Source organism: Cydia fagiglandana, chromosome 4 (genome assembly GCF_963556715.1).
Source record: "Cydia fagiglandana chromosome 4, ilCydFagi1.1, whole genome shotgun sequence".
NCBI lineage: Eukaryota > Metazoa > Arthropoda > Insecta > Lepidoptera > Tortricidae > Cydia > Cydia fagiglandana.
The window spans coordinates 5,199,864-5,224,970 of record NC_085935.1 but is presented as its reverse complement, the minus strand read 5'-3'; the positions used below and the strand labels follow the sequence as shown (position 1 = coordinate 5,224,970).

At 38.7% G+C, this 25,107-nt stretch overlaps 1 protein-coding gene across 1 annotated transcript; it reads right to left on the bottom strand.

Annotated features, from left to right (window-relative positions):
• Nucleotides 1-5,764: 5,764 nt before the first annotated feature.
• LOC134664122 (uncharacterized) lies at nt 5,765-12,861 on the bottom strand. Its single transcript, XM_063520712.1, has 4 exons — nt 12,523-12,861; nt 9,192-9,350; nt 7,697-7,855; nt 5,765-5,969 (listed from the first exon to the last, which is right to left on the bottom strand). The coding sequence occupies exons 1-4, from the start codon at nt 12,541-12,543 to the stop codon at nt 5,814-5,816; spliced, it is 495 nt and encodes a 164-aa protein (XP_063376782.1). The 5' UTR covers nt 12,544-12,861; the 3' UTR covers nt 5,765-5,813.
• Between the last annotated feature and the right edge of the window lie 12,246 nt (nt 12,862-25,107).

Below are 25,107 nucleotides of genomic sequence, written 5' to 3'. Positions count from 1 at the left end.
TTGTATGTTCACCATAGATATCCCCCTTCGTTTGGCTTTCTTCCTTTTTTTATTAATATAAGAGATAGGAGCAAAACATAAAGTCGGACTCGCGCACAAAGGTTTCCGTACCATTACGGAGTCGCCTACTGCCAGTTTAAGTAGTATTGTAATTCAAGGAGTCAAAATTCTTTTAGTTGTCATGTTTCTGACCCCTCTGTCACGCTTGCATTTTTGTATTCTATCAAGTCAAATGCATGTCTTTATAGCTGTAGATTATAATTTACGGGTCAAACAGATTACTGTGTTACGTCGCTCCTGTAGACATACACAAGAGTTAAGGGCTGTAAAGGTTAATTTTCTTATTTAACCCTTATCCACGTGAAAACGTCCTCCTTTTATTTAGAGAACTATGATAAAAACATTACTAATCTGTTTGACCCTTACATAAGAAAAATTAAAATATAATTATAATCTCACACAAAAAACTACACTACGTGAACTCCGTAACATTTTTTGAGGACAAAAAACAAGACAACGAAAATAATTTACACCCGGCCAATATTTATGTAAAAATAAGAAATGACACATTACGTGGAAAAAAAAAGACAACGAAAATAATTTACACCCGGCCAATAGTCAAAGGAACAAATTACAATCCTTTAAAAAGTAGTAAAATACCTCCACGCGATGCTCCTGTAGTACGCGAGCTATTTCGGTCCGATTGCACGTTCCTTTTAAATTGCAATCCATTGTACAGCGTGCCGGATAATCGTGGCACGTTGTGTAAACATTTCGATGGAGTTTAAAACGCCAGACATTGGTTTTATTCTTTAACTTTTGTTAATAACTATTTCCTACTACTACATAGAGTTGACCCCTTAACTTCATACCATAAATAAAAAGTATTTGTTTAAAAATGAACCTTAATAGCTATCAATAGTTTTCTAAATTGAAAATGCCATATTGGGCTACGCATGCGGTAAAGGGTTAAGTAGATAAGTTTAAGTTACATATAAATAAACTACCTAGTACTTGCATATTAAGCTAATTATAATAGGAGCCTCGTCTGCCAACAAACCGCTATGTGGTTTGGCAGAAGAATGTATTGTATCTAAATGTAAGTAAGCTTGTGAATAAACGCTTTATTTATTTATTTTATTATTTTTATTTACTAGCTGCAGAAGGTAATATTTTTTATATGAAAGGAAAAAATTGAAAAATTTACGCTTCCGTCAGGACTTGAACCCGCAACATCCGCAATCCGTGCCAATTGAGCTACGGAAGCCTACCAGAACCTCGCGAAGATTGCGGGTTCAAGTCCTGCCAGAAGCGTAATTTTTAAATTTTTTCCTTATAAATTTTGAAATATCACTCGCAGACGTATCTGCTTGTTTTAAAATTGGTCTTATATTTTTTATTTTATTCATTTAATTTATTCTTAACAATAACCGCCCAAGTGCGAGTCAGACTTGCGCACGAAGGGTTCCGTACCATTACGCAAAAGCACGGCAAAAAAAACACTTTTCTTGTATGGGAGCCCCACTTAAATATTTATTTTATTCTGTTTTCAGTAGGTATTTGTTGTTTTAGCGGCAACAGAAATATACATACCATCTGTGAAAATTTCAATTGTCTAGCTATCATGGTTCATGGGATACAGCCTGGTGACAGACAGACAGACAGACGAACAGTAGAGTCTTAGTAATAGGGTCCCATTTTTACCCTTTGGGTAAAGTAAAGATGCATTTCCGTGTAATATCTATCGTCGTAAATTTAAGAGTTAGACTCTTGTCGGTGTAGCTCTCTCCATTTGACTCTATCCAGGGCCGCCTCCTTGATTTCCTTATACGACATTACAGCTACCTTTTCTTTTAATAAAACCTTTACCTATACCTTACCTTTACCTTTTATTTTTTTTTGGTAATATCTATATTATGTAATATTATAATGCGTCGATTGCCTCGTCCACTTGAGCGCGAGCGAGGGTTTTCACAAAGACATTTCCTTCGGGAATTTCAATTTGGCGCCGATACGGCGAGCCGATGCGATTGCTTGATCGCACCCACGCTTTGTCGTGTTAGTATACTGTATACAGGCAAACAGTAACACGCGTATTCGGGAAACGAGATAATCACAAGATCTAGAAACGATATAGAGATCAACTACATTTACATTAGATATCCACTAGATGTGACTTGGATATCTAAGTCATAACTTGTCGAAATCGTTCAAGAGGACCTCCAGAATCGCTGAAACGTCAAATTTGACATATCTATCTTGTCGAAATCGTTCAAGATAGGACCTCCAGAATCGCGGAAACGTCAAATTTGACATATCTATCTTACAAATATCTTTAAATTATCCATATCGTAACTTGTTGGGGTCTAAGTAGTAGAGATCTAATACATTTTCAGAATCGAGCCGTAGGTCTGGGGAATAATGAATAGAATCAGGCGTTACTTTGCGGAAATCCAAATTAATTAAAACCAAAATATTACTTTGCCAATCAGTGCTAACCCGTTATACTTACTTGCGTATTTTACGCAATATGTTTTTTTGCGTTTTTGCATATTTTTGGGCAGGTCTGGAGACTTTGGAGGCTGGCACTTCTCTCTATTATTAGTAAAATTAGGTACCTTCTTTGTACTAGCTAAGTAGAGTCTGTTAGGAAAGAGAAGAGTCGTGGAATGTATTGGGCCCCCATACATTCCACGCTTCTTGTCTTTCCGCATTATAATGACATATATGCTCACATTCGGGTTTAGTTATATTTTTATTGATGTGAGTTAGCAATCATAAGTGATAAACAGTTCAATTCGTTGCCAACCTAACGGCCTGGCCACGACATTGCGCGACTGGCTTCGGCTAAGGCGAAAACCATAGGTGGGAAAGATAGGAACCATAGGAAAGGGATCACTGTGTCTCACTGCAACCTATGGTTGTCGCCTTAGCCAAAGCCAGTCGCGCAATGTCGTGGCCAGGCCGTTAGCGTTGTATCGCCGGCGCGTGTTATTAATGAACCGTGTTGAAGTTACACTGGTCACTACATTATTATTTTGTAGGTAGGTTAATAATTATTAGTAGATTAGTAGCAGGTAGGATAGGAACAAAGATAGGAATTATTTTTATCAATAAGAGATAATTAATTATCTTTTCGTAAGAACTCGTATTACGTCACCTACCGTTGCATATTTTTTATAGATAACTTCTCCAGCAAATATATATATTGTATATATCGTCGGATGACAAGCAAAAGTCACTAAGTACCATCACAAGTTCATAGCCATAGTGAACCATATTAGAACTAAAAGAAGGTCGATTTTTGTTTAAATATTTTTTAGTAATTAATGACTTTTGCTTGTCACCTGATGATATACTTATTAAATAATGTATATTTTATATATTTTTTGTCAACATCATCATTGGATCTGTTAATAAGCACCCAAATACGCAGTTATAAATAATTTAACTGACTAGAGTTAGATCAAGAAAAGTCTGCAACGATTTTGATAGCACACGCATTGCAAGTGTTATTTTAAACTTCAAACTTCTATGAATTTATGACGTGATAACGTGTAAATAACACTTGCACTGCGTGGGCTATCAAAATCGCTGCAGACTTTTCTTGGTCTAACTCTGTTAAGAACGAATTAGGTACACCATGCAAGACAAGACCAATCACAGCTGTAATGTACAGTTATCTGCCAGATTACAATGCACACATAGTGAATGAATTCATTAATAAAGTGGCCATGTACTTTCACATCAGAGTACCTATACATAAACATAATAAATACATCCTACTGTTAACACATTCACTGCGTCTCGTCGAACCGTTCAACCGAAAAAATATTAAAAGTTGTGCGCGTTAGAGCACCGAGTGTGAACGTTCGTACTGCGAGGAAACAAATTAGGGGAGAATGGGGCGCAATGAACCGTGTTGCAGCGAAACGTTACAGTTCATAAGAAAATAATGATACAGAACCCTGGGAGCCCCGATAATCAGGCGCCTCTTTTTAACTAATTTTAACTCAATCATTTTAATCTGTTGTAATCTGTTGGCAATTATTATTATTATAATTTTTGACATGTAAACCGGTTGTATAAAATAAATGACTACCTATGACTATGAGCTAGCTAAGCTAGCTATGACTAATAGAGCTGGTGCCACTCAGCTGAAACGTCATAATTCAAGGTAAAAACCGGGCAAGTGCGAGTCGGACTCGCGCACGAAGGGTTCCGTACCACAATGCAAAAAAAAAAAAACAAAAAAAAGCAAAAAAAAATGGTCACCCATCCAAGTACTGACCACGCCCGACGTTGCTTAACTTTGGTCAAAAATCACGTTTGCTGTATGGGAGCCCCACTTAAATCTTTATTTTATTCTGTTTTTAGTATTTGTTGTTATAGCGGCAACAGAAATACATCATCTGTGAAAATTTCAACTGTCTAGCTATCACGGTTCGTGAGACACAGCCTGGTGACAGACAGACGGACAGACGGACGGACGGACGGACGGACGGACGGACGGACAGCGAAGTCTTAGTAATAGGGTCCCGTTTTACCCTTTGGGTACGGAACCCTAATAAAAACAGTGAAATTATATCGCGGTAGACACGTTTGTGTAATTAAATATGAATTTCCTGTACATGGTCGGTAAGTAACGACGGTGAGTAACGAATGATTACAATGGTACATACAATGATTACGCGGCAGATTACTGCCACATCAATACAGCAACAACGTTCCATTCCTACACTATTAATACCTAAAAAGAAAACAATCAATAGCTGGGTCAGCACCACTCCCACCAGTTGACTTATTCACTCATATCTAAGTAACTTACTTTCTATGCATCTCGCTCGTACTCGCATATTGGTGCAAGCGAGATTAATGCACGCGAGCTAATCTGTCAATGTCAAAATTACTGGTGGTAGCCGTACTGGTTAACGCATTCACTACCAGGGGGCGTGGCCTAGGAACAAACTTGTATGACGGTGAACGCACATGTGCGTCGGGGGCAGTGAATGTGTTAAGCAGGCCCCAATTTCACATCGGTGACAGGTGCGACGAATTGTAAAATCACTGTTGCTGACGTCACAGGCATCCATGGGCTACGATTATCACTTACCATCGGGCGGGCTGTATTCCTGTTTGCCACCATCATTGTATTATTAAAAAAAACTTTATTATATCGGAAAAAAACAGATATTTTTCCTGCGAAGTTTTTGACAATTGTCAAAGATTTAGAAGAATTGTAGGTAATTCTTGACAGGTAATGAGTTATATGTATGTCGGAATTTCGTGACAATTGTAGTGTTTCTTGTGACAATTGTCATAAACTTAGCAAGAGAAATATGTGTTTTTTTCCGATATCATAAAGTTTTTTTTAATAATACAATGATGGTGGCAAGCAGGAATACGGCCTGCCCGATGCTAAGCGGTAACCGTAGCCCATGGATGCCTGTGACGTCAGCAACAGTGATTTTACAATTCGTCGCTCCTGTCACGTTGGTGAAACAGGGGCCAGGTATATTTCCGCCAACATTCTCTCAAACCGGTTTTCTCAAAACAAAACACGGTACCCTAATTCCCAGTTAAAACAAAGTGAACTAATCGAATTGTGAACGAACTAATTATGAACGAAGTTATCTAAGCGTGCAGGTGCGACCGATTCGTTCATCCATTCTTCCGCTCCCAGAATCAGAGATAGATAAATAATATAGACTGAAATAAATAATAATAATATTTAGGTTGTACGGAGTATAATGAAACTGCTTGCGGGTTTTTACTATCTTTAATCCGACTTGTCAATACATATACTTAGTAATTCATAGGAACCTGTGTTTGATCAGCACATCAAGGTAGAATTCTAACACTCGCTCGTCGCCACGTACGTAACTGACGAACATGCGGCCCTTCTGCAAAGGGAACGTCGAGAGGAGCCGCAAGTTCGGAATGGAGACGTTGGCGACACTATACTCGCCCTAAAAAATAAAACAGTAGCTGTAAAATTTTTGGTTGAAGGTAGACTTCCGAGCAAAGCGGCTCCGGCGACACTAACGCAGCGACACTGACGCGGCGCCACTGTCTCTGCAATAGTGACGCTGCACTCGGAAGTAAGTTCATACATTTCCATACTGCATAAGCTGGACTTCCGAGCAAAGCGGCTCTGACGCAACAGCCGCGGCGTCAGAGCCGCTGCGTCAGTGTCGCAGCGCTAACTGACGCAGATTCGCTTCCGAGCGCCGCGACTCCGGCGACAGTCGCAGTTGTTATTCCATACGGTGCAAACGTGATATACTTATGATAAGCCGATCAATTATGAAAATATTATTAGAAGAAGAGGAGGATGACGATCTTTTGCTTCGTTACTTTTATAATAAGGAGCGATAGCGGCCGTGCTACGTCTGCGCAAGCACTGTCGCGCAGTCGCTGCGATAGCACGTAGTTTTGAGACTTTTGAGGCTATGTCAATATTTAAAATATCTAAAAAAAAAATATTAAACCGACAAAAACTCCTGAATTTGTCATCGTTCTCTTTTATATGCTTTTTTTAAGACGCTATAAGTGCCTTCGTCTACTCTACTTTTGAAAATTGAGTTGGGTAGGCTTCGCTCCATACTATAAAAGTGACGGAGAAAAAGACTGTCATCCTCCTCTTCTTCTAATAATATTTTCATAATTGATCAGTTCAACACAAGTATATCACGTCTGCACCGTATGGAATAACAACTGCAACTGTCGCCGGAGTCGCGCCGCTCGGAAGCGAATCTGCGTCAGTTAACGCTGCGACACTGACGCAGCGGCTCTAACGCTGCGACACTGACGCAGCGGCTCTGACGCTGCGTCAGTGTCGCAGCGTTAGTGTCGCCGGAGCCGCTGAGCTCGGAAGTCTACCTTTATTAAGCTGGACTTCCGAGCAAAGCGGCTCTGACGCAACGGCCGCAGCGTTAGAGCCGCTGCGTCAGTGTCGCAGCGTCAACTGACGCAGATTCGCTTCCGAGCGGCGCGACTCCGGCGACAGTCGCATTTGTTATTCCATACGGTGCGGACGTGATATACTTATGAAGTTATGATAAACCGATCAATTATGAAAATATTTTTAGAAGAAGAGGAGGATCACGATCTTTTGCTTCGTTACTTTTACAGTATAGAGCGAAGCCTACCCAATTCAATTTTCAAAAGTAGAATAGATGAAGGAACTTATACCAACTTGAAAAAAAAAGCATTTAAACGAGAACGACGACAAATTCAGGGGCTTTTGTCGGTTTAATATTCATTTTTTAGATATTTTAAATATTGACATAGCCTCAAAACCACGTACGATCGCAGCGACTGTGCGACAGTGCTTGCGCAGACGTAGCACGGCCGCTATCGCCGAGCGACACTGACGCGGCGCCACTATCGCTGCGATAGTGACGCTGCGCTCGGAAGTAAGTTCATACATTTCCATACTGCATAATACTGTCGCTCTGTCGCCGCGTCAGTGTCGCTGCGTTAGTGTCGCCGGAGCCGCTGTGCTCGGAAGTCTACCTTTAAGTCGACTGTACCCTAGGATTACTCACGCTAGACCGGGCCAGCCATCATAGAAAATGACATGTCGGACGCCTCGGCCCGGGCCCGGCCCGGTCTAGTGACTAGAATAGCCATGTCCCGCCATACGCGCCGCCAAATGCCCCCCGCCAAAGACATACACCTTCAAAAGCCTTACCTTTGGAAAAGGGCAAGACGAGGCGTTAAAATATTTCATGTAGAAAGGCTTAAATGCGTCATATTTATGGTCTGAAAAAAAATCGCAAAGCCTGAAGCGCATTACTACCATGCTGGGGCGATACTCGTTGCTCAGGAACTCGTAGATATTAAAGGTTAACTGTAAAGTAATCATAAAAACTTAATTATCAGCTAGCCATAGGTACCTATAAGTACCTACAGATATCGTCGGGTGACAAGCAAAACTCACTAAGTACTATCAAAAAATTAAAGTAACAATGCACTTAATTACACTTGTAACACGGTTTATTGTCCAATCATTTCAATGATGTTATTTAGTGACGTTTGCTTGTCACCCGACGATACCCGTTTAGAGTAACATTCCATTTCCAACTACAGCTGCAATACTGTTCATTTTAGTATGGAAATTGACAGTGACAGCGACGCGTTTCCATAGTAAAATCAACAGTATTGAATTCATTTTACTATGGAAATTGACAGTGACAGCGACGCGTTTCCATAGTAAAATCAACAGTATTGCAACTGCAGTTGGAAATGGAATGTCACTTTAAGATCCGTCAAAAAGTCTTCTCAATGTCATTTAATATAAAATTGCCAATTTCTGCAGTACTGCAGTTAGTAACATACGGTCAAGCCTGAGTTGGTTTTATGGAAAATACTACAATATTGTAGAAAAAGTATAATGACAGAGAGCACTAAGGGTCCGAGTTCCTGCGACTCATACTTGACCGGTTTTGTGAAATATTATACACAGATTGGTATTTTTTTGTCAAATGCAGTTATGTTAATGATGGCTTTCACCATCTTCGCCCACCTTTCTTTTACGAACATCACTATCACTACACTTAATAAAACAAAGTCGCCCGCCGCGTCTGTCTGTGTGTATTTATGTTCGCGATAACCTCAAAAACTACTAAACGGATTTTCATGCAGTTTTCACCTCTATCTATAGAATGATTCTCGAGTATAGTATGAATTATATCAGATGATTTTTTCGAGTTCGGGTGCTAATCCGTTAAACAAAAGCCTTTGTTTCTTTTAAGAGAGGTCTACAGCTCGTGCCAAAGCAACCATGTCGTTTAAAAAGCAACTATCGTGATAGTATTAAGGTTCAAATTCATATGACAGCTTGTTCAGAAAATAATTAGGGTGGAAGGGTGGTCTTGTTTTTTGAGATAGCAAAAACGTGTTATCTCCGAATGGGCTGATTCAAGAATTTGAATCATTTAATTAGAAGGGTAATTTGCTTTTTAAACGGGTTTGTTCCCGTTACTTACGTCGGGGCTATTAGCAGTAAGCATTGTAACCACTGCAGAAAGGAAACAATATCTTTTGTTTAACAGATTAGGGTCCGAGCCCGAAAAAATCACCTGAGATTATTCATACTATAAGATTTAAGTGTATAATTCGCTAAGGTTTTGTGTAACCCGTTTGAATCCGGCGCGGGTCGCTAGCATAATATAAAGTCAACTCACTGCAATGTCGTTCCCAAAGGCAGTTAAGATTTTTGAACGAAAGTTTACGTAGTGGATGGGGTCTCGACGGCTGTATCTCAGGGCAGTAATTTTGAAGTACTCCACGTATTTAGGATTTATGTACGTGATGTTTGGATGCTCAAAGTCAACGTAGTGTATCTATAAATTAATTAAAAAAATAATGTTAACTTAACTAATGACTTTAAAGAAACACTAGTTACAATAAAAAGGCACTTGACACTAAATGCTGATAATAGATTCTGGTAATAGATAAAGAAAACAGTAACGAGTATTCTCACTTTCAATCAATCGACATTTAAATATATATAATTTTTCTACTCGTCGACTTTAATTCTTGAATTGGCTACAAATATAATGACCACCAAAAAATACTTTGGTACCCTAAATAAGAAAATCATGCTTGTCAAAAAAAAAAAACTGAACACCAAAAAAATAAGGTTTAATAATACAAAAGTTGCGACTGCACTTCAAATTGTATTCAAATACCAAATACCTATATTGAATGATCACCAAAAATCATTAATGATCTCTAAATCTTGAGAACCAAATTAATGCGATATTTATACCTAAATAAACCACTATGATTCTATGATTTATTGTTTTTGAACCGGGTTCTATTGTAACACTAAAATTTCTTTGTAATTTTACATGTATGTAAGATGTATGGTTATTGGTGCAATAAAGAATATTTACTTACTTACTTACTTATGATTACCAAAAAATGTATACATAATATATTACCAAATAAACTGATGCCAAAATTACTAGCCCCTCCCGCTCAACCCCCCGTACCCCGCACCGCATACCTACCAAACCAAACCTACTTTTCTAGTAGCATTTCGTTATGCTACTAGAAAAGTAAATTAAACTGCTATCAGTTAAGTGGATTAGATTAGGTTAGATTAGCACTGCGACTCTTACAGAAACGAAATGGTACTAGAAAAGTTGGTTAGGTTAGGTTTGAACTGCAACCTTTACAGAAACGAAATGCAACTATAAAAGTGGGTTAGGTTATAGTTCGTTTTTTTTAGCATTAGAAAGAACTTGCAAGAAGGTAAGCGATCTTGGCATGTCTTTTATTTGAAAAACGCTTTTTAAAAATCAATAACTATTACTTATGAAAGCAGAAGAATATAAGTGATCGTATTAGATTCATAATTGTTACATATTTGCCGTAACTTATTTTTAAAATGTGTTTTTCAATTAAAATACACATCAAGATTGTTTACCTAATTTCTAATGCTAAAAAAAACGAAGTATAGGTTAGAACTGCGATCCTCACAGAACGGAAATGCTACTAGAAAAGTGGGTTAGGTTAGGTTTGAACTGCGACCCATACAGAAACGAAATGCTACTAGAAAAGTGGGTTAGGTTAGGTTTGAACTGCGACCCCTGCAGAAAATAAATGCTACTAGAAAAATGGGTTAGGTTAGGTTTGAACTGCAACCCTTACAGAAACGAAATTCTACTAGAAAAGTGGGTTAGGTTAGGTTAGATTACTATAGACCCTTAGGTTACTATATACCCCGTTAGGTTACTATATACAATTATACACCCTTAATATAGGAACATCTATAGACTACGAAAACCGCTTAGCGTTACTTGCAAGTCTCCATAGTCTACGGTGGCTAAAATCGAGAAACAAACTGTTCAAAAATTGAATTTAGCAAGGAGCAAGTACCAGGACCTCATGAGTTACGAGAAGGTGTCGTTATTGACCAACGCGGGGCCGGGGCGCGAACAAGTATGAAGGTATCGCGGATTCTCGCGTATCTCAGCTGTATACTTTTGGTTTGTTTACCTTGATTTTACTATTATTTGTTTTACAAGGGGGCAAAGGTGTTGTTTAACCGCTCGTGCTAATATTGATACCCGAGCAAGCGAAAGATCCCAAAATTGAACCACGAGCGTAGCGAGTGGTTCGAAAGTGGAATCTTGAGCATTGCGAGGGTTTCAAAGCACGAGGGTTAAACAAAATTTGCCCCCGAGTGAAACACAAAATTTTTCACCACACCAACTCGAATCAAATATTAAATGTAAAATATCAAACCAAATCAAATCCAAATGAATGTTATTAAATATTTATCATCCAAAATCATCATTTAAAAGCCAATTCTACCAGCAAACATAAGAAAACAACCCAAAATTTGCATTTGATTACTTTGCCTCACATGTGAATAAAATGATGCAACTTTGTTATCAGTTTTTGAAGTGCAAAGTAAGTCTTTCCGAGCTGGTGTGGTGAAAAGTATTATTTTTGTTGACTAGCAGAAAAGGCAAATCAGCAAGCTTCGTTTCCTAAACACGGTACTCGACTGAAAAGCTCTCTATTATATCACGATTGTATAAAATACTAATTTATTCCTGATGACATGTAGCTAGAGTCAGACCAAGAAATGTCTGCAACGATTTTGATGGCATACGCAGTACAAGTGTTAAACTTCTATGAAATTATGACTTATCACGTATAAATAACACTTGCGCTGCGTGTGCTATCAAAATCTTAGCAGCTTTTCTTGGTCTAACTTCTATTAAGCAATAGAAGTCTAATATGGAATGGACACATGGGGTTGTTTAAATTCAAAGAAAAGGAAATACATACTTACTGCCCGATTCGAACTATAAGATACGACAATATAGATCTAGAAGCGAATGGATTAGATGGGTCAGTGTCAAAAGTGACGTTATTATTTGAAGAAACACTGTCATGGGCTGCCCGTCCAGGTTATACAAAAATTCATGCAATTATACCGGGTGTGGCCTGTAATATGAGCAGAAATTTTAACTGTAAGCTGTACTCCTCATACTGACCAACATTTGATCAGCAACTTTTAAAAATAACTTGTGGTTTGATTTTAATACACTTTAAAGTTTATTCTAAGACGCAATGTATTGCGAATTTTGCTATGTTTAAGGAGTGACAAGCAACGTCAATCACAATGATGTGGCGTGGCGATGGCGTCCATTGAAGGTAATATTTATCTTGTATGAAAAATAGGGAGTTTAAATACTTACTTCATAATTTTTTAAAGTTGTTGAACAAAAGTTTCATCGTTTGAGGAGTACAATCCATGTTTTAATTATTTGCTCGTGTTACAGGCCACACCCGGTAAGTATATTACGCAATTTATTGATAATAACTAAATTACAGGCTTAAACATTATAATGGTAAGAGAAAAATAATGTGAGGGAAAAGTGTACATTCATAAAGTGGGAATGCAGTGAACACATGGAGTTGTTTAAATAATAAATACACAGCAGACGAGTCACTTAGTATAAGTACCCAATAATGAATAACCGAATTACTGACCAGTTCCTTTGCGGTGAGCATTGTAGCGTAAAGATTATGAGCAGTGTCAGCCTCATCTCTTACAATACCGTCCAGTCTACCAAGAGAAATCCAACCAGGACTAAGACTGATATCGAAAAGTGTCTTAACGTCAGGGTTTCAGTGGTCACTTATTTCGATGAAGTAACCGCGTATTCAAATGTTGTACCTGAAATAGTCTGTACCGCACTGAATTTACTGTTGTTGACCGCGCCTTTTTATGCTTTTTAGGATTCCGTAATGGACTCTGTCTCAGAACCAAAACCTAAACCTCAATATAATAATATCAAAATATATATTTCATATAAAACAATTTAGTTACGCTTGCTTAACTTATCCAAAATATTTTTTTTGTTGTTAATGATTTTTTTGACACATTTCATCAATATAAATTGGATATGGAACCATTACAAGTTAAATTCTGAATAAGTAAGTGACGAGTTTTAGATTAAATTTCCATCTAGAGGTCGTAACTAATATATGTGTTATTGTGGAGTGATTCGCTGTCATGGGCTGCCCAAGGTTGATATGAAGACTAATGATTAACCTGTCGATCTTTCAATTGAAACTACTATGTTTATAACCGGGGATATAAATAAATAAAAACGTAAACCTGAATCGTCGATGATCCCAAACGCTCAAGCGGTATTGAACCTTATAAGTCTAAGGAGAGACTTTGCCTCCTTGATTGTGTTCTACGTTCTACCGCTTGTACAATGGGCTATGCTCTGAAGAATTCTTTGACATCATGCCAACGGCCGCTTTCTATCACCGCACCGCTCGCCGTCGGCAAAGGATCAAAGTTAAATGCCGTTCTAAAATAAAGTGTTAATCATTTGTGTCGAAAAAAGGCAGTTAATGTACTGACAACATAATGTACTTTGACAATATTCCTCTATATCAAATTCTCTTTGCTAGTAGTAGAGTAATTAGCCAGTAACTGGCCGCCCTAAACTAAAAATGAATTCTATTCAACTATAAACATAATTCATTTAAGTATAATGTTTCAATAATACCGGCTGTGGCCTGTGTGCCAACAAAATGTACACATGGGGTTGTATAAATTCGAAAAAAAAAAACACTTCGTCTTGTAACAAAATTACTGACCAGTTCCTTTGCGGTGAGCAATGTAGCGTAAAAGATTACAAGCAGTGTCGGCCTCATCTCTTACAATACCGTCCAGTCTACCAAGAGAAATCCAGCCAGGACTAGGACTGATATCGGAAAGTGTCCTAACGTTAGTGTTTCCAGTGGTCACTTCATTCGATGAATAACCGAGTATTCAAATGTTAGTCTAAATCTAGAGTTGTTGACCGCGCTAATTCATGATTTTTAGGATTCCGTAGGCAACAGTTGTGGGAACAATATTTGGGAGCTAACGATGTCCCCCTGTCTGTCTGTATGTTAGCGGGCTCTGTCTCAGGAACCGTAATAGTAGACGGTTGAAATCTTGAAATTTACCTATGTAGAAACAGGGTACCGTTTAAGTAAAAAAACCGGGCAAGTGCGAGTCGGACTCGCGCACGAAGGGTTCCGTACCATAATGCAAAAAAAAAAAACAAAAAAAAGCAAAAAGAAAACGGTCACCCATCCAAGTACTGACCCCTCCCGACGTTGCTTAACTTTGGTCAAAAATCACGTTTGTTGTATGGGAGCCCCATTGAAATCTTTATTTTATTCTGTTTTTAGTATTTGTTGTTATAGCGGCAACAGAAATACATCATCTGTGAAAATTTCAACTGTCTAGCTATCACGGTTCGTGAGATACAGCCTGGTGACAGACGGACGGACGGACGGACGGACGGACGGACGGACGGACGGACAGCGAAGTCTTAGTAATAGGGTCCCGTTTTACCCTTTGGGTACGGAACCCTAAAAACCGATATAATAATATAAAAATATATGATGTCGGATATAAAACAATTTAGTTACGCCTGCTTATTATTATTATTATGTGTGTCATTTCCATAATCTCGGGACCATGGGGTCCCGGACTTTTGGTAGGCGTGCGTGGGGCCGAAGCCAACACGTAGAGGCCCCTTGTAAATTGACAATTTACTCTAAGTGTGATGTGACACTAACCGACGATTACCCCTGTTTGCGCTATAGTAGTGCACCCAAGGACAAGCCCCGGTTAGTGTAGGACTATTGCAAGAAAAAGGAACAAAAAGAACTGGGCTATTGGGTTGAGATGCTAATGGACTGGTAACTGACTATGGAAGAAACTATGGCACCTGCCTTGATCATATGTTATAAAAACACGAAAAATACGCAGGTGGTGACTCGCCAACTCACAATATGGGTCCCCGAAAACGGCCGCTCGCACGGAGCGACAAGGGTACAACATCGCGTGAGCGGCTCAGGGTGTGGAGAGGTGTGCACCGCTTTCTACCCAGTGGCTGTAAGCAGCCACTGTGCCAACTCGCGTCTTAGGCATGTTTCACTTCCACCCTGCGAGCATATAGCTCTGACACCCCACTCTGGACGGCCGGTTAAGGCAAGCCAGAGGTGAGAGTCCTGCGGCCCCTGCTCAGTGTTCACTCCAGCCGGCCAATGAAGGCAAGCCGGAGAGAGGGGCCTGACCGACTCTCGGGGGTATGGGACCCAAGGGACGTCACTTCCCATTCAGCTCGCCACTATTATTATAGCCTTTTTTATTCCATATTCCTTTTAGTTTATCTATGCTTTCAAGTTGGTTGTAGAATTTGTTTATATGGATCCCTCTCTGGGTGAAGGCCTCCTCCAGTTCATATTCTTAGTTTCTTTGTCTTGTTGTTATTGTAGTTGTTGTTGTTGTTGTTGATGTTGTTGTTACTGTTGTTGTTGTTGTTCTTGTTGTTATTGTTGGTGTTTAAACTGGAGGGTTTTGGTCATTATACCCCACGGTGACCAGCCGGGTTGGGGTATTATTGTTGGGTTGTTGTTTTGATGTTGTATTTGAGTGTTGGTTGCCGGTGTCTGCTAATTACTATATTTTATATGTGTTTTTTCCAGACTGGGAATATGCCCCTGCTCTCATTATATCAAAGGCATTTGCTCTTTGTATCTTCGGGGTGGAAATAACCTTCTCGCTCCCATTGCTTGTATTTGGTGATCCCGACTCGGACCTCTTGCGTTTGTCGGATTCTCTCATCTTGCCTTTGACTACCACTTTGTTATGTCGAATGTATGCAAAGTTCCCGTTATCTCTTTCTTGTTTTAAATCTGCGAGTAATTGCTTTCTCTCTTCCATTCCCTGCTTTGTTAGGTCTTCTGATATGTATGTATTTTGCTGCATTTTCCTTTTGTTTTTTAAGATTTCAATTTTTTTCTGGAATGTTGTGGTAGTTAGAAGAATCGGTCTTATTTTATTGGTGTTATCTTTTTTACCTATTCTATTTATTCTGTTTATTTCGCACAAGTCTATTTTTACGCCGATATTTTCCAGCACTTCTATTGTTATATTCGTAAGTTCTTGCGTATTTTTTTCACATTCTTCAAGTCCATGTAAGAGTACATTATTTTTCTTAGAGTTTATTTCCAAGTAGTTTATTTTCTTGTTTAGAGTTTCGATTTCAACTTTAAGCTGTTTATTCTCCTCGATAAGCGGGTTGAGTTTCGCGTCGATACTCTTCATTACATTATTAGTAATTGTTTCGTTCAGTATATCAGTTTGTTTGTTGAGTTCTTCCTGCATTTTCGTAAACAACATTGACATTTCGGGTGACAGTGACAGCTGGTTGGCCATAGTGAGGTGAGGTTATACGAGCGGATCGGATTGTACGTGGGACGGAACGTCAGTTCGTGTGATTGCGCCTTTAATCGATGCGGGTCGAATGGATTGATACGGTTGCGTTTGACAGGTTGGTAACACCGTTGAAAATGTCGGATCTTTTATAACCTCAAAATTTCGTAGAAACTTTTTTATGATTATTTTGTGTGTTTTAATAGTATATGTTGTTATTTATATCACTTTTCACTAGTTTTTATGGCGGCACTTGGCTTATTATATTTGTTTGTATCGCTGATCACTTTATCCAAAGGATTTTGTTAAAATTACGGAGCACTCTGAGTACACAACTTTCTCTTATGACACCGGAACCGGAAATTACGCCTGCTTACTCATCCACAATTATTTCTTTTGTTATTAATGTTTGTTTTAACACATTCTTCAATATTAATTGGTTATGGAACCATTACAAGTTAAATTCAGAATAAGTAAAGAGTTTATAGATAAAAAATAAATTGAATAATGTCATCATACACGTACAATGTTATCATTTTTAAAATCGGCAAAAATTGAGTTGCATTACCATTATTCATAATTAGATCGATCTAGAGTTCGTCATGTTTTATTGTGGAGTGATTCGCTGTCATGGGCTACACTGAGAGAAAAATCATCACCTGGGAGCCGATTTTTGAAATTCTACCACTCGATTTTGTGTATTTCGTTAAATAATATCTCCACTACTACACATTTAAATTCTACTAATAGAATTGAAATCGATTGGTCAATACCAATAGATTCCAAATTTTCATCGGTCGTATTTCAAAAATTAGCATTTCACCGTTTTCCACCGATTTTCGAGTGACGAAATCGAGCGATCGAAATTCAAAAATCGGCCCCCTGGGCCCTATTTCACCAACGTGACAAATGTCGCATTTGTCGATATCACTGTTACTGACGTCACAGGCCTCCATAGGCTACGGTAACCGCTTACCATCAGACGGGCGGTGTGGTTGTTTGCCACCAACATGTTAATTAAAACAAACTCCACTACATCGCCAGTAAATAAGTACTTATTTTGCGAAGCTAATGACAATTATCACAAGAAATACGACAATTGTCACGAAATTCCGACACAGAACTCATTTGCTGTCAAGAATTACCGAAAGTTCTTTGAAATCTTGTGACAATTGTCATCATTATCATCATAAACATCACAAGAGAAATAGTTGTTTTTTGCCGATATAATAAAGTTTTTTTAAATAATACAATGATGGTGACAAACAGGAATACGGCCCGCCCGATGGTAAGCGATAACCGTAGCCCATGGATGCCTGTGACGTCAGCAACAATCAGACTTGTCGAATTGTCGCACCTGTCACGTTGGTGAAATAGGGGCCAGGAATTAAAAAACGGTTCTGTACTGGGGGAAAAAAATGAAGTTTTATTAATAATTATGGACGTTTCACTGTTTCTGTAAAGTTTATTTATTTCTACAAACAGATAATCCCAAATATAATTTCAACAAACAGATAATAGAAATTGCAAGAACTAATAGAAATTGCAAAAGTCAATTTGTTCCTATTAGTTAACTCTCCTTGTCCCCGGATTAAGTAATTCTAAGTGTATTTTTGTTGTACTTTTCTCTCAGTGTACCCATGTTTATTCATAAGCAGACTAATGATTGACCTGTCGACCTTTCAATTAATACTACTGTGTTTATAACCGTGGATATAAATAAGTTTAAAAGCAAAAATTTCATTTTTGGTACAAGCTTTTCTCACTGACTGTACTTTTCTTACTATAGGCAACGAATACACATCGAAACAATTCTAAACACCCCAAACACAGGTTGTTTCATGTCAGAATCATTCCTATGGCCACCACCTGTCTCCATCATCAGATCAGATCGATGGTACAGTCACCTGCAATAATATGATACTCTTCCAAGGCCGCATATGTGACAAGCTCTTATGGCTCTACAAATACATATCAAATGGTAAGTATCTGAGAGTTTGTGCTTGTTAACTGCGAGTTCTGTTTAGTGTTGCAATACTTAACGTACAATGAACTTGACCAACTAATGTTTTGACCTTGATATGGGTATGATGACCGTACTTGACTGCTTGACAGCGTGATACTGACAGCGCCTGCCTCTTTCGATCGCGCGGCGTTATGGCTCCTCTACACGATGGGCCAACGCCGGCCATGCACTTGAAGGGAAGCAGCCATGCGGTAGAATGAGATAGCAATATCACTTGCTCCGTCTAACGCATAAATGCGTCCTTTGGAGTGGCCGGCGTTGGCCCATCGTGTAGAGGAGCCATTAAGGTGACGTTCGATTAGACTGCTCAGCTGGGCTAGCACATGATGGGCAGGACTCTTTCTCGTAGCGAGATAGACTGCCCGTCCCTCTTTAATTAATACAGTTAGAAAAAGAGGGTAGTCTATCCCGTGGCGAGATACTGCCGCGCCAATCATGTGCTTCGCCTACAGCATTACTGCTGCAGTATTGCAGCGTGACATTACTGCCGACTGCACTGCTGCCGCAAATGTAAAAATTCTGGGCAGCAACATCGATTTTGTACGAAACTCACTGCTTACCTAATTGGGTTTAGTCAGGGGTGCGAAACTCCTGACTTCGGCCAAACTCGGCTCCGCTCGGCTCAGCATTGCTCCGAGCAATTATTAGGGTTGGCACCACTTGATTTCCTTTTGCGAGCAAGACCACAGATAAGAAGTCACTTGAATTTTGACAAGCCTAAATAGCCGAAAGGGATAGTGCCATATATTAGAAAGGGTCAGCATGATTCGACCCTGAACCGCTGTCAAACTTCGGTTTTGTAGGAAGTTTCCTTTCTGTACGGCAGTACTATTATTTATTCTGTGGTTTAGTCCGGTATGGGAACGTTTTTGACCAATATCAAATCATACATCGTCAGCATGAAGCTCTTTAGTACCTACGAGTTTAGAACCCACAATCTCTGATTTAGAAGCCGCACGCTTCACCAATGGGCTAGGAAACTCCGCGTTCCCTTATTTTTTTCATCACTCGTCTGAGACTTACGATTTTAACCCTTGGAAAAAAACGCCAGATTTCAGATATTTTTACCATGCTGGCAACAATGGCAACTCAGGCTTCCAGTTGACTGGTTACGAGTAATGATATCATTGCAAATGTGAAGGAAACGAATACAGAATACGAGTAGTTCTTCGAATCAAAGGTTCGACTTGTCATTAGGGACGCCGGGCTTCTGAAGGCACTAGTGATGTGCCTTGCCAAGTTACCTCATTTTAAAGTACTTTTACTTAACAATAAATACACATAGGTGAATAGAAAAGGACTCTTCTTGTTGGCGACTGGCTGGCACGCGGCCTCCTTCGAACGTATTGTTTGTGAAATATTTTAATTTGTGTTTGACAATCAGTCTGCCTGTCACCGCCTATCTATTAAGTTCTTGTTGTTCTTTCTTAAATAAATTAATTATAATATTTGTATAATATCTGCGTGTTTCCATTATATCACCAACTCATCATACAGTCCACTTCATTAGCTATCACTTCTGTTATGGAAAACCACATAATATAGTCATATTACAAACAAACGCGAGCAAAATTCACAGGGAAATTAAGTCTAATTTCCCTGTGAATTTTGCTCGCGGTATTTGGCCTTGACTACGTAATAATTTTACGTAGTCAAGGCCGCAAGGCAGAAAAAGTTCGTTAGCCCCCTCTTAATCCTCCTGATACAGATTTACGCTAGGCATTGTGTCAGTCACAGCTCTTCCCGGTGAAATACCTGCCAGGCTTGTCAAACTTCTATAAACTTCTTCAGACATTATAGACTTGCCTTCGCTAAACTACTACAAACTCAACTAATTCCAGCATTTCCCAGTATACCTACCCTAAATAAACGTAATGAAATTTATTACAAACGTCTAATAAACCGCTTGCAAGGCGCTAAACCAATCAAAGTTCAGACTTCATGTCGAAGCTAGCTTGGCATTAGTAACTAAATAAATCCTGTGGCATACCGTGCCCCGGCTGGTAAGTATATTTTATATTCTGTTTTTTTTTAACATAAGTACGCAATTGTCTTCGATCTTTTTGTCTCATGTAAAGCATTTTATTTGCCTTACTGCTGGAAACTTCAAATTTAATATCAGTGCTCTGACAAAAAGACTTTTTTTTTAAATTTGTAGCCGCAATCCGAATGTGGCAGGGTGTCCGGTCACAGATTTCTAGTTTCAAAGTCAATTTACAATAATAAAAAAAAAATCATTTTGACATTTGATCGCATTACAAAATTCAATGTGCCAGATTTTCTTTTCATTGTGTCTCATTGGTCAACCCTAGTGGAATTACACGCGCGTTGCTGACTGTGCAAGCTTACAAGGAATCATCCTTGTGGGAGCAATTGAACTCACAATTAGGAACATAACACTACAATGTGACTACATACTTTACTTGACGTACCTGGCCCCGTAGACAAGACAAGGCACTATCCCTTTCGGCTATTTAGAGTTGTCAAAATTCAAGTGATTATCCTATCTGTGGTCGCGCACGCAAAAGTAAGTCAAGTGGTGCCAACCCAATAAGTGCTCGGAGCAATGCTGAGCCGAACGGAGCCGAGTTCGACCGAAGTGAGGAGTGTCTCCCCACTGACGTCACGTCAAATGTGAAATACCTAAGTGCCCTGTGTGCATATTAATTCATCCGCGTCAATACGTTTGAAACTTTCACCTATTTCTAGACACGACGCGTAGTGCAAAATTAATTTAAGTTTCAGCGAATGTACGAGAAACGTGAACTATCTAGTCTTCAGTATATCTCTGGTATTCATAGGTAGTGATGCATACAAACTAATTACAGCTACGTTTTTAGAGTTCCATAACTCAGTCGGCATAAATGGAGCCGTTATAGGATCACTTTGTCTGTCTGTCTTTCTATCCGTAACGCGTTCCTGAGAAAAGTTCTGATTCGGATTCTGATTTAGGTCATTTCCCATCCCTAATACTCCTTGGAAATATTAACCAAATTCTCACCGCTTTATGGCAAGGCGATCATAAAGGGAAATCACTCAAAAGAAAAGTGTCGCGGTTGTAATATAAATGTAAAACACCCAGTCATTTGTGAGGCCAGAGCTAATTTCACCTCATGTATATTTCATGTAACTGAATAACAGCAGCAGCAGCAGATATCTGAGTATGCAGATTATCTGAGGTAAACTTTGCATCTTTTTGTACTTTCTCTGATAGCCCAGCTGTTATAAATGCCTCATGATTCATAAAATATAAGTTCTGTTATAATCTGGAGTTGAGCGGCGAAATTAGGGTGTTTTTGGGGAGTTCAGGGAGTATCAGGTGTTGTAATACTTAAAGTAGTCGTAAATTTAGCCGCTAAATAATACTGGGCCCGATTCGGATTTTGAAATATACATCTATTAGACATCACCAAGATACGATAACGATATGTTTAAGATCTAACCTGTCAAATTTGACATTTGCGCGATTCTGGAGATACTCTTGAACGATTTCCACAGGATATGACTTAGAGATCCAATTTACATCTTAATAGATATCTTACTCTATCTAACGTAAAAGTGACATTGGTTGCCCGAATTGCGCTGCAAAAGAGAACTAGTTGATATCTAAGCTGTAACGTATCTAGAATGAATCTAGTACGTGTCGTCTCTTGTGAATATCTTGAAGTTCGAATACGGCAGACTGAAGCTACGTGAAAACGCTTCTATAGACATAGATACTGGATAATGGCATTTTCACTTAACTGTGTACTATTAACGGCCGGTTAGCAATCGTCACAAAACTGACGGTTAATGTCAAATACCGTACCATACATTTTGTCCATACATTGGAATGTGACGGTTAGACGTTATATTTTTACATGTAAAAATGACAATGCCTATTAACGAGGAGCTATGTCAGGATAGACAGTCGCAGCATTTATCAAAACTAAGACCTTGCTCACAAATATATGTAGAAAAAGTCGAAGTCATGTCAGAAGAACAGTTATTTTTGACCATCCTGTATAGGGTAGGTAGTTCACTGCGATGTCAAAATAAGATCAGTGTAGGTAAAGCTCGATTAGGCATGTAGAACAAATATTAAAGTACCTACCTACCTATTACCTAATACATTTATTATTTAAACTGCACGATATAAAATTGTACAAATGGCGGGCTTAATGCCTTAAGGCATTCTCTACTAGTCGATCATTGGGTCAAACAGTAACAACATACATTATACAAAGTAAATTGGTGTTTGGAGTTAGGGTAAACAAATAACGCTTTTCGGCGTGAAAGCAAATACTTTCAGCATTTTCCAGTGGAAAATTAGCTAGTTAGCGAACCTCGTTAGTATTTTCGGGGAAAGTTTTGGCGAAATTCGCGAATATTACTGAAAGTTACGCAACTTTGTGTCGTACGCTAATTTTTGGTGTAAAACGAACTTGATTAAATATATTCTTACAAGCTTTTATATCAACGGCATGTCTTCTTAGGCTGTGTTGGTTTTTTCTGTCCGAGGCTGAATGGATGCCTTTCACCCGAGTTAAACACTCTTCTTTTCATTTCGAATTGCGAGGAAAGTAAAATGCATGTGTTTTTTTCAATTAACAATTTAGGCAAAAGTACCTATCGTTAATTATGGAATGGGGAGTCAAATATCGGCCGGTCTAGCCAAGGTTACAATCGCTATCACTCTTCAGTATCAGCCATATTAGTGTGACAATGACAGTTGCGTTTCGATCGCTATGGAGCGTAAGCGATTGGCATCTTGGCTACGCGGCCAGAATAGAAATTGTATAACAACCATTTATACCCAAATTTCAATTGCTTATCGTAAAAAAATCAATAAAATCGTTCTTGTGACCTTAAATGCTCTAGTGCAGAAACGTATCATTTTCTACACACCTTTGAAAACAACAATTTAGAGCATGAGAGATTAAATAGTAGATTGTTAACCAAGGGATGAAAGGAACTCATTTTTGCCGAGGTAGTTCGCCAAATAGTCCGAAGGAAAAGGATAGGTAATTCCCTCCTAAATTGTATTTAAATTGTATTTAGGAAGGAATTAAATCTTCTCGGGGCAGAGGTGTAGGGTTAGAGCCGGCATAGTTTTATCGCGTATTTTTAGCTTTACGTGAAAATAGTTGTAATGTAGAACTAGCCTTAAGAACCAATTTTGCATGTAACTGGCCTTAAAGTTTATAGTTTATGAGTATATTTTGTAAGTGGGTGGTTTTTGCATAGTAAAATTTTTCCTCAGTCACCCGTTGACCAGGAACGCTGTAAAGGGTTCGAAATGTCAAGATGTAGTATGTATTCAATATACGCGATATAATCCGTTTCAATAATTTTATTTCAAGTATATCGTCGCGTAGCACCCATAGTATAAGCTTTGCTTAGTTTGGAGCTAGGTTAATCTGTGTAAGATGTCCCTAATATTTATTTATTTATTAATAAGTTATTGAAAATTAAAAGACTTCAAATACACTTTTCTTGGTATACATCTTTAAGTTGATGCCATGCAAAATCGTCTCGAAACGTGTACGAAGGTTGCGTTTGAGTTTCTAAGCGTTACTCATGCGTGTATCTGTTTGAGTAGGAAGTCCCTAATATACGTACTCCAATTAACGAATACCTATTAATTGTGTATGTTACTTTGTTACATTGAAGGCGTAAATGTATATTGTCTTTTACGGTATTTTTAGGGTTCTGTACCTCAAAAGTAAACAACGGAACCCTTATAGGATCAGTCGTGCGTCTGTCTGTCCGTCTGTCACAGCCTATTTTCACGGAAACTATTGGACCAATTAAGTTGAAATTTGGTACACATACGTAAATTAGTGACCCAAAGATGGACATGTAACGTAAACAAATGAATTTGAAGCATGGGGGGCACTTTTTGGGGGTAAATGAGAAAGTTAAAAAAAATACATAGCTTTTTATAATTTTAAAATACATAGGTAAGAAGTTACATAATAAGACAATAGATTAAAAATGACCATCCCCCTCACCTTTATCTCCGAAACAAGTAGGTCTAAAATTTTGAAGAAAATACACAAAACAGTTCTTTACCTATAGATGACAGGAAAACCTATAAGAAATTTGCAGAGAAGCGTGAGTCGGACTTAATGGCACTTGGCACTGTCACGGTCCGTGAGTGTTGAGCCACTTAGGGCCGTCTGCCGTGGCTAAATTGGTTGTTCAATAATAACCCTATGGAATGTCCAATTCAGCTAGAACCCAAAATGGCACAACAATCATGCACAGTGCTTTTACGTGCGTTTACGTAAACGAACACGGATATCAGAATATCTAACTGATGTCATTCAGCTATAGAAAATTTAATATTAAGCCAAGTACTTCGTTGACTGGCGTAAGCGGGTATTTGTTAGGTATCTACGAAATCGTATGTCGAGTGTTCTGTCAATATTTTACATTACTCCATGTAACACGGGTGGCATGCCTCAGGATAACCGTACCCAATAAATACATCTATTGTACTCTGCATGAAAATATTTCATGTCTGCTGAAATATATACAGCATCTGTCTGCTTGACCATGGGGCTTTAATTCCAGGGCTTGATTTTACTCGCTAAACTGAGCTACTTTTACTATGGGACCAACCCTAAAATCGGGGAAAAAATGTTGGCTTTTCCATAGAAAACGTCAACATATGATCAGCCAAAATGTATGAAAAAGTAAATTTTTTTTGGTTGGTGCCATAATAAAAGTAGCTCAGTTTAGGGAGTAGAATCGAGCCCTGGATTTAAAGCCCCATGGTCAGTAACACCCTGTATAGGTACCTACTTAGTCTTGGTCTGTAATTAAAAACAGT